The sequence below is a fragment of the Tachyglossus aculeatus genome, chromosome 3, assembly GCF_015852505.1.
Source record: "Tachyglossus aculeatus isolate mTacAcu1 chromosome 3, mTacAcu1.pri, whole genome shotgun sequence".
Classification (NCBI taxonomy): Eukaryota; Metazoa; Chordata; class Mammalia; order Monotremata; family Tachyglossidae; genus Tachyglossus; species Tachyglossus aculeatus.
The window spans coordinates 88485763-88497909 of record NC_052068.1 but is presented as its reverse complement, the minus strand read 5'-3'; the positions used below and the strand labels follow the sequence as shown (position 1 = coordinate 88497909).

Genomic DNA, 12147 nt, shown 5'->3' with positions numbered 1-12147 from the left:
GAGCCATTAGGCACAATTATCAATTTCTTCACACAATTTCTCTGCCCTGGAGTCTCAGGACTGAGGCCAGTCTATCCTTCAATGGCGAAACACCATCGATGAAAACCAATTTGGATTTTAAAGCACAATCTCTAGACGGAACACACATTGTGAGTAGAGAATGTGTCTGTCTATTGTTATGTTATACTGTGCCAAGTGCTTAGTACAGTGCTATGCACATACTAAATGTTCAATAAATACGATGGAATGAATGAACAATCTAATCGTTGTATAACCCAAAAGTCCACCAAGAAAATTATTTACCTTTTTATTCTTGTTTTGCTAAAGACTCCTCTTTTCTCATAGGAAGCATTAATTGTTTTCAAATTTAAGTGCCGTCAGTTCTCCTGTAATTGTGGTTTCTCTATGCACTTCAGATAGAAAGCCTCTAAGGAACTAGAAAACTGCCCCTAACACGCACGTGTCCAGATAGAGCATGATGCGACGTTGGAAGAAATTCACAAGCATACGTGGAACGACAGTCAGGGTAGGCATATCTAAGCTCATGTTTTCCTTAACATGGGGTATGTCAAGTATATAACTGTGGTATTGTCAGAGAACCAAATCTATTTGATCCAAACAAATCTGATAAGCATTTGCAGTGTTACAGTCTCCAATGGAGTCAAAAGGCAACTGGCAATCTTCTTACCTGGAGTTTCCACTCTCTGATAGTGGTAAGGGTTTACACATACTTCATCCTTTTTAAGATTGAAAGCATATTCACAGTTTTCAATTGCCTTAAGTTCATGATGACTGTGAAGATCTGGCCAGCGCCATAAACGGCAGTAGATAACATGTGGCAATCCTTTACGGTGAGATACCTGCAGTCGACCATCAAGAGACCTATTGTGGGGCAAGGGGAAAGAGAGGAGAGGGGAAACATATTGAAAAGCATGTTTACTCCCAGTAGACTGAATACATGCAATAAGAGTATGGGGAGAGGAATGGTGTTGGCAATTTAGTTGACAGGACAGGTTTTGCAAGAAGAAACAAGGCAGAGAAAGTGTCATACTTAAATTAAATTGTAGTTCAAAAGTAAAAAAAAAAAGGGTTAGTATTGTGTGTCTTATAAAATGATTTTGATGACAATGTCAATTGATTTTTTTGCTGGATTAAAAAAAATTAAGTCATTATTTAACATAACAGATCACTTTTAGCCCTTTCCCTGAATTTCTATCTGCAAAAGACTGCACATGTTATGGATGCTTTCCTTTTGAAGATGTGTAAGAAATAAGACTGCCCAGGAGGAAACTTAGACAGTAATCCATTCTGCACCCAGGGGGCATCATGAAGGGGGCCGAAAAAAATGGAAAGTGAACTGCAAAAACACTATATTGGGAGACTTTTCTTAAATGCTAATGTATTTCAAATCTAATGTCGCTTCTTACCAGTTGAAAATGTTTTGCTAGTTTTAAGACTGACTGCATGAATTTATGCATAAATGCAGATGTTGGATGATTGTGATGAGATGGGGAAAAGACAAACATCGATATACTCAAATAAGTCAATAAGGAGACAAAGTAAAATAAAAATTAAACTAGTTTGCCTAACATTAACTGCTGTGTGGGGGATTATGTAAATCATTTTTATGTGCTATTAGTATAGGAAGGTAAGACTTAGATATTAGCAAGAAATTTAGAGAAACTGGCTGGGTAACAGCTCAGCATTAAAAAAATTCTTACAGATTAACCCTACTAAAGAATTTCAGGTACCCTAACCTTAAACTATAGAAAAGAGCTTGCATTTACTGACTTTCCCATTCTCTAAGCTTGCATTGACAGCATTGAGATTTTTAGAACTGGAATGTCATCGGTCAAAACATCAGCTGAAACATTTAATTTACTTCTAGCTCTAACGAGCTGCTGATTTCAAATGCTATATGCCTTAGCTTCACATATTGGAAACATCCTAGTCAAGTTATACTCAAGCATCCCACTAGAGATTCTCCAAAGCCACCCCTTCCCCCAAGATCTCTATGATGCGACAGAGGGCAGAATATTCACCTGGTTTGTTCAGAGAAGCTGTAAAGGCCTGAAGTATCCCACTGATCTATCGTATTTGGTGTACTCAGTCCCCATATTTCAGAGCAAGTGCTGTGCATAAATTGAAAAAAACAAAAAATTGATGTGAACATGGAAGCATGGTTATTCAAAATACCATGATGCAAAACATGGAAAAATGTACAGGAAGCTTCCTTCACCCAGAAAACACACAGTTCTTATCATTCTTACTGCTGTTTGGTGCTTTTGAGTATATTTTCTACATGAAGGAAACCAGTACAATGGAACATATGACTCAAGGTAAATTATGATCATGTTTAAAAAATGGGAACACCAAGGTTTTCTAGTTTAATGAAGTCAGCGTAACTCACATCCCTTAAAACACGCAAAACCTTCTCCATCTTGCTATGGACAAAAATGTTTAAAACCCAAGCTAATTTTTAAAAGTTTAAAAGTGTTTTAAGATTTCTAGTCAAACATCAGAACTGGTCTTGTGATCACGCAAGAATTATTTTGCAGCAGGTTCTAGCTGGGGAAATCTTAACAGGCACATTTCTGAACTTAAATTGCATCAAACTAATTTAGAGTAGAGCATCCATCATCAATTTTTTTCTTAATATGCATCACATTTTTGGTGCTCCAGCTGACATAAAAGCAGCTGCTTCCAAAATTAACATTTATTTTCAAAACCATTCCATTTGATAGTTTTAACAAGTAGCACTTCTTTCATATTACCTAGATTTAGCCAAACAAAACTGATAAGGCAAACAAGATACACATTTAAAATACTTCTGTTACACAATTATGGAAATGGACATTTGGCTTCTAAAGGTGACAACAGATAGGAGTATCTAAAAATCAATCATGAATTACGCTTCAGATTTCTCTTAAGGATTTGTACTTAGCCACAGAAATATTCTTTCTATTCTTCAGTTAAAAATTTGGGATTCAATCTGGACATCAATAGGACACAATTTGGGAGTAAAGTTCTAAAGATTGAAAGTTTAATCGAGATGAAAACTTAACCAGTTAAAAAAATATTGCCTTTTAAATACCCAATAGAACAAAAAATAGCTAAGATAGGTAGAACAATACTTTTGCACTGCAAGATGAAAGTCCATTATGAATATAACCATCTTTGATTCCACAATATTTACGAAGAAAAAGAAAAGAGCACCCCCCCAGTTAACAATAAAATTATGCAGTCTTTAGATTTCACCTGTATCAAACACAAGCACTATTGGAAAGAGACTAATTGGCAAACACATTGAGAAGCTTAAGTTCCCCCCTCCCCGCTTTGTATGCACACACAGACATTCCCAGACAGTAAAGTTCCAACCTTTACAAAGTTGTCTGGCAACACACACACACACACACACACACACACACACACACACACACACACCCCACCCCCATTTGTATCAATTAGCCATTATACATGAATTAAAAACTTTTAAAATTCAGAATGGAGACAGGCCTAGGTAAGTACATATACTGCAGAAAAGGACTGTAAGTCAAACTCTAGTGTCATTACTTTTTAAAAAAAATTAACACGGTACTGGGATATATCAGGCAGGAGACTAAGCCAGGCAATAAACCTATAGTTCTCGGCAATCGTTTTTAGAGCATATATAGTGTCTTGAAAAACAATCATGGGAAAAACCAACATGGTTCAGAAATCCAAAATGATTATAAAGGTAGAAAAGAGGTCTTGAACATGGGTAACAGGACTAAGATTGTTTAGCCTTGGAAGACAACAGAATATGGGCGTGACAACCCATAACAGCATCATACTTGACTCCACTCTCTCATTCACCCTACATATTCTATCCGTAACCAAATCCTGTCAGTCTCACCTTCACAACAACGCTAAAATCTGCCCTTTCCTCTCCATCCAAACTGCTACCACTTAATACAATCACTCATCCTATCCTGCCTAAAGTACTGCATCATCCTCCTTGCTGACCTCCCAACCTCCTGTCTTTCCCCACTCCAGTCTATACTTCGTTGCCCCAATTCTTTCTACAGAAACGTTCAGGACAGGTCACCCCTCTCCTCAAAAATTTCCAGTGCTTGCCTACCCACTCCATATAAAAAAAAACTCACCATTGGCTTTAAAGCATTCCATCCTCGCCCCCTCCTACCTCACCTTGCTTCTTGCCTTCTACAACCAAGCCCACACACTTCGCTCCTTCGGTGCTAACCTTCTCACTGTCTCAATCTCACCTGTCTCACCACTCACCCGTGGCCCAGTCTTATCTCTGGCCTGGAATGCCCTCCCTCCTCAAATCCTCCAGACAATTACTCTCCCCCCCTCAAAGCCATATTGAAGGGACATCTCCACTAGTCCCTCCCAGACTAAGCCCCACTTTTCCTCATCTCCACTACCTTCTCCATCACCCTGACTCACTTTCTTTGCTCTCCCCCTCCAACCCCAACAGCACTTACATATATATCATTAATTTTATTTATATTGATGACTGTTCATTTTCATTTGTATTGATGCCTGTCCCCCCTCCCTAGACTGTGAGCTCATTGTGGGCAGGGACTGTCACTCTTTATTGCTGTATTGTACTTTCCCAAGCACTTAAGTACAGTGCTCTGCACAATAAGCACTTACAGATATGACTGAATCACTGAATGAACAACTGGTTTTGGGGAACACTGTCTACTTTCCCAATGTCCAGAAGGGCTTCAATTAAGGCAGAAAAGATTTCAGGTGAACATAAATATGGATATTTTGATTAGGGGATAAGAGTGATAAAATACTGGACTCGGCTGCCAAGAGAGACCAAAAAGGGTACACCACTTGCAGTCTAAAGGGGGAGAGAGAACATGCATTTTATCCCCATTTCACAGACAGAGATGCAGAGAACTTAAGGTTCCACAGGAGGCAAATTAAATTTGAGCTGGAACTAGAACCCAGTTCTCCTGACTCCCGGTCCTATGCTCCTTCCACTAAGCAACACTACTTCCCCTATGTAGAGGCAAGATCAGACGATGACAGTCACTTCAAATTCAACTTTTCTACAGTCAGTGCTACAGAAATCCGTCTGAGGCTGTCCCACCAAATATCTCTGAAATGTTCAAAGTCTTAGCTGCTCTCAAAATATCAAATTTTTCATACTTATTAAATATATGATGAGTTTTAGAGGCTTGCCTGGCTTTTTCTAATTCTGAGGGAAACAGGGAAATGTTCTGCTGATTTGTCCTCCTTTAGGGTAGGGATAGTGTCTACAAACTCCATTAATAATAATAATAATAATAATAACTGCATTTGTTAAAGTGCTTAAGTGCTTACTATGTACTAGGCCTTGTAAAAGCATTAGGGAAGATGCAAGATAATCAGGTTGGATAGAGTCTGTGACCACATGGGGCTCAGTCTTAATTCCCAATTTACAGATGAGGTAACTGAGGCATAGAAAAGTTAAATGACTTACCCAAGGTCACACAGCCTACAAGTGGCAGAGCCGGAATTAGAACCCAGACCCTTCTGACTTTCAGGCCCATGCTCTACCCACTAGGCCATGCTGCTTGTTGTGTACTCTCCCAAGCACTTAGTACAGGGCTCCACACATGGCAGTTGCTCAATAAATACCACTGATTGAGCCATTCTTGCTTTTTTCCCTTCTGTTCCTACTTCCTAAGAAACAGCATGGTCTAGTGAGAAAAGCGCAGGCCCAGGAGTCAGAGGACCTGAGTTCTAAACCCGGCTCTGCCACTTGGTAGCTGTCACCTTGGGCAAGCCACCTAATCACATTTATTGAGCACTTACTATGCACAGAGCACTGTACTAAGCGCTTGGGAGAGAACAATATAACAGAGTTGGTCAACCTGTTCCCTGTCCACAAAGAACTTTCAGGTTAGAGGGGCCTTACAGACCTACAGCACTGTGCCTCAATTTCCTTATTTGTCAAATGCGTGTTCAATACCCATTCTCCCTCTTCTAGATCGTGAGCCCCACAAGAGACAGGGAATGCATCCAACCTGATTAACTTGTACCTGCCCCAGTGCTTATGACAGTACTTGGCACATAGGAAGTGCTTCACAAATACCATAACTATTACTACCCTATTCTCCCCAGCTGCTGATTTTGTACCTCTGCACAATAGAAGCAATTCAGTTAACTGCAATTTTTGTTGATAACAATATAGAACAAAAAAAGTGTCTTACTGGACATCAAAAACTGCTTGCTTTTGGGGGGCTATATACAGGCAAATAGAAACTGCACCTTGCTGAAAGAAGCCAAGGGATAGCAATTGTGCTTAGAAATTTTCCTCTATAGAAGTATCTCACCAATTGTTTCCATATATAGCACTAAGATATACCAAATCCTCATGTCAAGTAGACTCTGGCCAGTGTGGCACATTGTTAGGTTAACTTTCACTCTTCGCCTACTGAATCCCAGCTCTGCCAGTTGCTCGCAAACTGCTTGCTGTGTGATCTTGGCCAAGTCGCTTTGTTTTCTGGTGCCTCTAACTTCCTCAGCTGTAAAATGGGGATTGAATATAATAATAATAATGGCATTTGTTAAGCACCTTCTCTGTGCAAAGCACTGTTCTCAGTGCTCTGTTCTCCCTCTGACAGACTGTGAGTCCCATGTGAGACAGGGTCTGTGTCTGACATAATTAATTTGTAATAATAATGATGGTATTTGTTAAGCGCTTACTACGCAGCACTTAGAACAGTGTTTGGCACACAGTAAGCACTTAAATGCCATTTAAAAAATGTGTCTTGAAGACGAGCCAGCCACCTAGTTCACTCAAGAAATAAACTGTTTAAGGTAGTAAGATTTTCTACACCCATTCTTGCTAACACTTTTACTTTTATAATTTCTACACATTATCACTTATATGCAAGGTGGATCACAATCCAAGGATGATCAATTTACGTATTCCAGGGAATAACGTAAATGTGAAACGTGTCTCGCCATGGTGACAGGTCCTTTTTAATCAAGAGTAATTTTCAGTTCTGATGGTGAAATATTTGGGACGATGCCATGGCTCTAATCTGTTCCGGCTGAGAGAAAACCAGTCACTGTAAAGGAATTTGTGAGATCAACTTGCAAACAAATATTCAATCAGGGATCCCTGATAAAAGTTTCAGAAACAACCTCTGACTAAAAATAAAGTTTAGACAATCTCCCAAATGGGCAGTTTCACTTCAAATGCCTCCTCATTTATCTTGGCCCTGACTATCTTAGTGCAGATTTATCTAAAGTGGTTTCTGGTTGTGTTTGCTGAGCTGCTGACAATGGTAGGAGAAAAAGCACTAGAGGAAGTACATGGGAGGTAGAGAGAAGAGGGGGGCTGAAAGGGAAACTTTCAACTGAGAGAACGGAGGAAAGAGAGAAAGGAGGAACAAGGAACGGACAAGCCTGAAGCACATGCAGAATCAGGTTTTACTGTAATTCCAAGCCATACAAACTCAGGATTATATGGATTTTAAAAAAACCATTAGTGTTTAGAGTCAGGGAGTTCACAGAAAAGGTTTCCGAAGCCTCAATGTGTTCTTTTCCCTTGCCCAAAGATGGCAGACCAGCCTCGGGGCTCAGCCTGATTGTCACTTCTCATGTTCAGCCTGGTGCTAGACCTAACCTGTCATCCTGGGCCTGCCTACGCCCGCAATCCTCCTCTCCTCTTCTTCCCCACACCTCTACCAGTACGGGTGCGGGTGGTACTATGGGAACATCACCACAGATCCAGATGCAGCATAGGACACCCCCAGCAAGACCCCAGAACGAGCCCTCATCCCCTCCCCTTTCCTCCAGATTGTCACGGGGACTTTTTTCCAGGCTTTTCACTTAGAGTATCAATTTTCCCTTTGCTCCTATCTGGGCTAGACATAATTCTATTGAAGACCGGAACATCAGACACTATTCCAACATGCACTACCTTCCCCTTCCTTCTGAGCACCAGATGGGGGAGGAAATGATGGAGTTAACTCTTCCACATTTGGGAATATCTGAATTACAATTTCCAGAATGCTAGGGGATCCAAGTTTAGCACCTACCGAACCTGCTTTTGTCCTGAAATGGAAGTCCAAGCATTGAAAGTGAGCAAGAGGTGGGAGTATCAGCTCAATTTAACTGGAACAATCATGCTGCCAGTAAAATTTTTCAATTAAATTGCCCAGGATGGTCTACAAAGTCCAGAACTGTGCCGGCTAAATCCAGATGTACCGTCAGTCCACCTGTACCTAATCACAACTCTTCTCCCAGCATAAAAATGAACGCATACCCATAATGACACATTTATTCATCATCCATGTAGCCTACTACTCTGCCTTCAATAGTGGCACTAAAAGCTGCTATGGAGAATAGTGAAAGCCACCTGTTTCAGGATCCTCAGCTTTTCTTGGGACTTTTCATGGACGTATTATCCACGAACTCAGTGAATTCATCCAAAACAACCCTTCTTGAACTTGATACCTACCTGTAAAATCTCTTGTGATAAGTTGCCATCCACTAAGTGAAGAGGCATTTCACTTCATTAAGGTGAAGTAGCCTTCAGTCTACCAATTAACCACCTCTTCCTATTAAATCATTCCTACCCCTTCCCTCACTTTTTTGTGGTACTTGTTAAACACTTTCTATCGTGCTGGGCACTATACTAAGCACTAGGGTAGACACAAGATAAACAGCTTGGACACAGTCCCTCCTTGTTCCCAACATGGGACTCTCAGTCTCAATCCCCCTTTTCCTGATGAGGTAACAAGCACAGAGAAGTGAAGTAACTTGCCGAAGGCCACACAGCAGACAAGTAGGGGAGCCAGGATTAGGAACCAAGTTCCTCAGACTCCCAGGCCCCTGATCTTTCCACAAGGTCACACCACTTCTGATTCCCTTCGTCTTCATGGCCTGGAGATTTAAATTACCACCTTAGGAAAGGGGGTGGGAGTGTAACAGAAAATCCTCCCATTTTTGCACTAGAATCCGGAATTTGTTCCATAACAAGCTTAGATACCTCTTGCCAAGGAACTATCACAGGTTTCAAGTGCTAATTTACTACATATTGGCTCAAGTGCACATGTTCAAATAATTTGCCACTGGCTCGGGTTTTTTCCCCAATATAAAATTGTGATAGTGTTTGTCACCTTACCTGCTTTGTTCCATGACACAACTAAAGGCGAAAGAAGCAGGCATTGGGCAAATTCCCTCCCTCATCTTTCAAGGCTGCTGGGGAAAGGAAAGCAACTCACAGACTCCTATTTTTGATGTTTTTCTGAATGAAAAATGTTCCGGGCCTGCACTTAACAGACCTGAGTGGCTGCCTAATGACACCATTTTACCACAGCTGATTAGTTGAAAACCTCAGGCCTGAGAGGAAAAAGCATAGAACAAAGAAGAGACATGGGTTCTAATTTTCCCCTAGAAATTAAGTTAGACAGGAATACCAAATCTAGGTGAAAATCTGAGATTGGACCACTTAAGACTACAACCAGTCTAAAACGTGGTTTCTGTATAATTTAGAGTTGAGGAACTCTTGGGAGAAATATCTGTGATACTGTTAAGACTGCCAGGTGAGTTGCATCCTGTTCACCTACAGGAAAACCTACTTCACAATTTCATTCATTCAATCATTCATTCATTCAATCGTATTTATTGGCGCTTACTGTGTGCAGAACACTGTACTAAGAGCTTGGGAAGTACAAATCGGCAACATAGAGACGGTCCCTACCCAACAACGGGCTCACAGTCTAGAAGGGGGGAGACAAACAACAAAACAAAACAATACAAGCACATTTTCAAGGACTAGGTACCAGTAGTATCGGGATTGGCTCAACTGTTATAAACAATGCCTTGTCAATACAGCACTTAAATATTATTATTATTATTATGCCACTGAACCTGGGACAGCAGTATCAGGAACAAATTCACTTTCCTCCAGGAGAATATTTTCCTTAATACTCTAGACTGCAGGCTCCCTGTGGAAGGGAATGTACCTATCAACTGTTATATGTACTCTCCCAAGTGCTTAGTTCAATGTTACATACAAGTCCTCAATAAATGTGATTGATAGACTGGATTAATACTAGCCTAGGATGAGTGCTTTGGAAAAGTATACCAATCCTTAAAATACTAGCAGCTAAGTAGCCAGTTTCTACTACATGGTAACCTGACGTTCTGTACTCACTGGAGTTAGTGTTCTGAACTTAGGTTCCCTGAAGATATTTAGCCAACTTAGTTCAAGATAGCATAGTTTCACTTACCTTTATCACTGAGGAGAGAATGGAGTTCTCAAGAGAGGAGGAGGGGGAAAAGAGGGGACTGCTCAGCTCCAGTAGCTAGGAAGGAAAGCAGCATGGCTCAGTGGAAAAGAGCCCAGGCTTTGGAGTCAGAGGTCATGGGTTCAAATCCCGGCTCCACCAATTGTCAGCTGTGTGACTTTGGGCAAGTCACTTAACTTCTCTGTGCCTCAGTTCCCTCATCTGTAAAATGGGGATGAAGACTGTGAGCCCCCTGTGGGGCAACCTGATCACCTTGTAACTTCCCCAGCGCTTAGAACAGTGCTTTGCACATAGTAAGCACTTAATAAATGCCATCCAAAAAAAAAAAAGGCATGCCTAGCTGGGTGCAAGTTCCTTAGGCCTCTAGACTAGAGAAGCCTCCAAGCTTTGAGATTGTCACAGCAAGCCTGGGAGGCTTATTTGGCAGGGGCCCTCTTACCCTTTGGAAAACTGAAGTAGTCCCCAACCGATTCTGAATGACTGGCAACCCATTTCACAGGAAATTTAAATTATTCAATTCAATGCCTCTTCTGCATTGTGCAGACCAGAAGAGCCATTCCTGAGGACCAGGGATGGGTACAATGACTCTAGGAGGGATAAGGTGCATTGATAAAAGAACTGGGTCTGGCTTGGTCAGCAGAATCTTCCCGAGGTCACCTGCTGTTTGTCCAGCCATCTCAATTTGCATTCAATTGCCAAAAGTTTATTTGATCCATCAATCCCATTTGAACACTGTACACTAAGCGCTTGGGAGAGTACAATATAAGTGTTGGTACACGCGTTTTCTGCCCATAATGACAATACTCAGGAGGAAATACCTTTCCCCTTTATCCACTGATTTCTGGACAATACCCACCCCAAGCGGCAGGAGGGCAGAAAAGGTACACTTCTACATTTTCATGGGCACAGCCTGTGAGTGTCAAAGAGATTCTCACTCAAAGAGATTCACACTCACGGAAGCAGTCCTGCCAACAGCAGAGTCCTCATCAAAGCAGAGGATAACTCTCTTACTCGGCAGAGTACTCTATTGACTTCTTGAAGTTCCTGATAATCACTCAGCCACATCTATTAAGTAGTTTACTGCGTGGAGAGCACTATCCTAAGCACTTGGGAGAGTACAATACTCATTCCCTGCCCACACGAGTTTACAGTTTACAGAGGAAGACAGACATTACTATAATTACAGATGTTACATAAGTGCTGTGGAGAGGGGTGAACAAAGGGTGAAAATCCAAGTGCAAAGGTGATGCAGAAAGGAGTGGGAGAAGAGGAAATAAGGGCTTAGATAGGGAAGGCATCTTGTAGATGTGCTTCTAATAAGGCTTTGAAGGTGGGGAGAGTGAACGTCTGGCGAACATGAAGAGGGAGGGAGCTCCAGGCCAGAAGCAGAATGTGGGCGAGGGGTCAGTGGTGAGATAGTTGAGATCATGGTATAGTGAGTTAGGATGGCATTAGAGGAGCGAAGTGTGAGGGCTGAACTGCAGTAGGAAATTGGGGGGGGTAAGGTGATTGAGTGTCTTAAAGCCTATGGTAAGGAGTTTGTTTGATGTGGATGTGCAACCACAAGAGGTTCTTGCGGCGTAGAGAAAGATGCAATGAACGGTTCTGTAGAAAAATGATCTGGGCAGCAGACTGAAGTATGGATTGAAGAGCGGAGAGACAGGAGGCAGGGAGGTCAGGAAGGAGGATGACGAAATAATTAAGAAGAGATAGGATAAATGCTTGGACTAACATGGCAGCAGTTTGGATGGAGAGGAAAGGGCACGTTTCAGCAATGTTGTGAAGGCTGAGTTATTGTTTCACACCTGGCACTTTTATGTAACCCTCAGTGCATCCTAACCCAAAAGCTCCAGAATTCTTTTCAATGACCTGGGATTAA

At 41.5% G+C, this 12147-nt stretch overlaps 1 protein-coding gene across 4 annotated transcripts in view; it reads right to left on the bottom strand.

Moving 5' to 3' along the window:
• The window catches only part of SMAD2 (SMAD family member 2), a 79847-nt gene that overhangs the window by 24904 nt on the left and 42796 nt on the right, over positions 1-12147 (bottom strand). For 3 of the 4 annotated variants that reach the window (XM_038743567.1, XM_038743566.1, XM_038743569.1), the window contains 2 exons: positions 2043-2132; positions 689-882 (listed from right to left, as the gene is read on the bottom strand). In XM_038743567.1, coding sequence (XP_038599495.1) covers positions 689-882; positions 2043-2132 — 284 coding nt within the window. The remainder of the gene's footprint in view (positions 1-688; positions 883-2042; positions 2133-12147) is intronic. The other variant, XM_038743570.1, reaches the window with a different exon arrangement.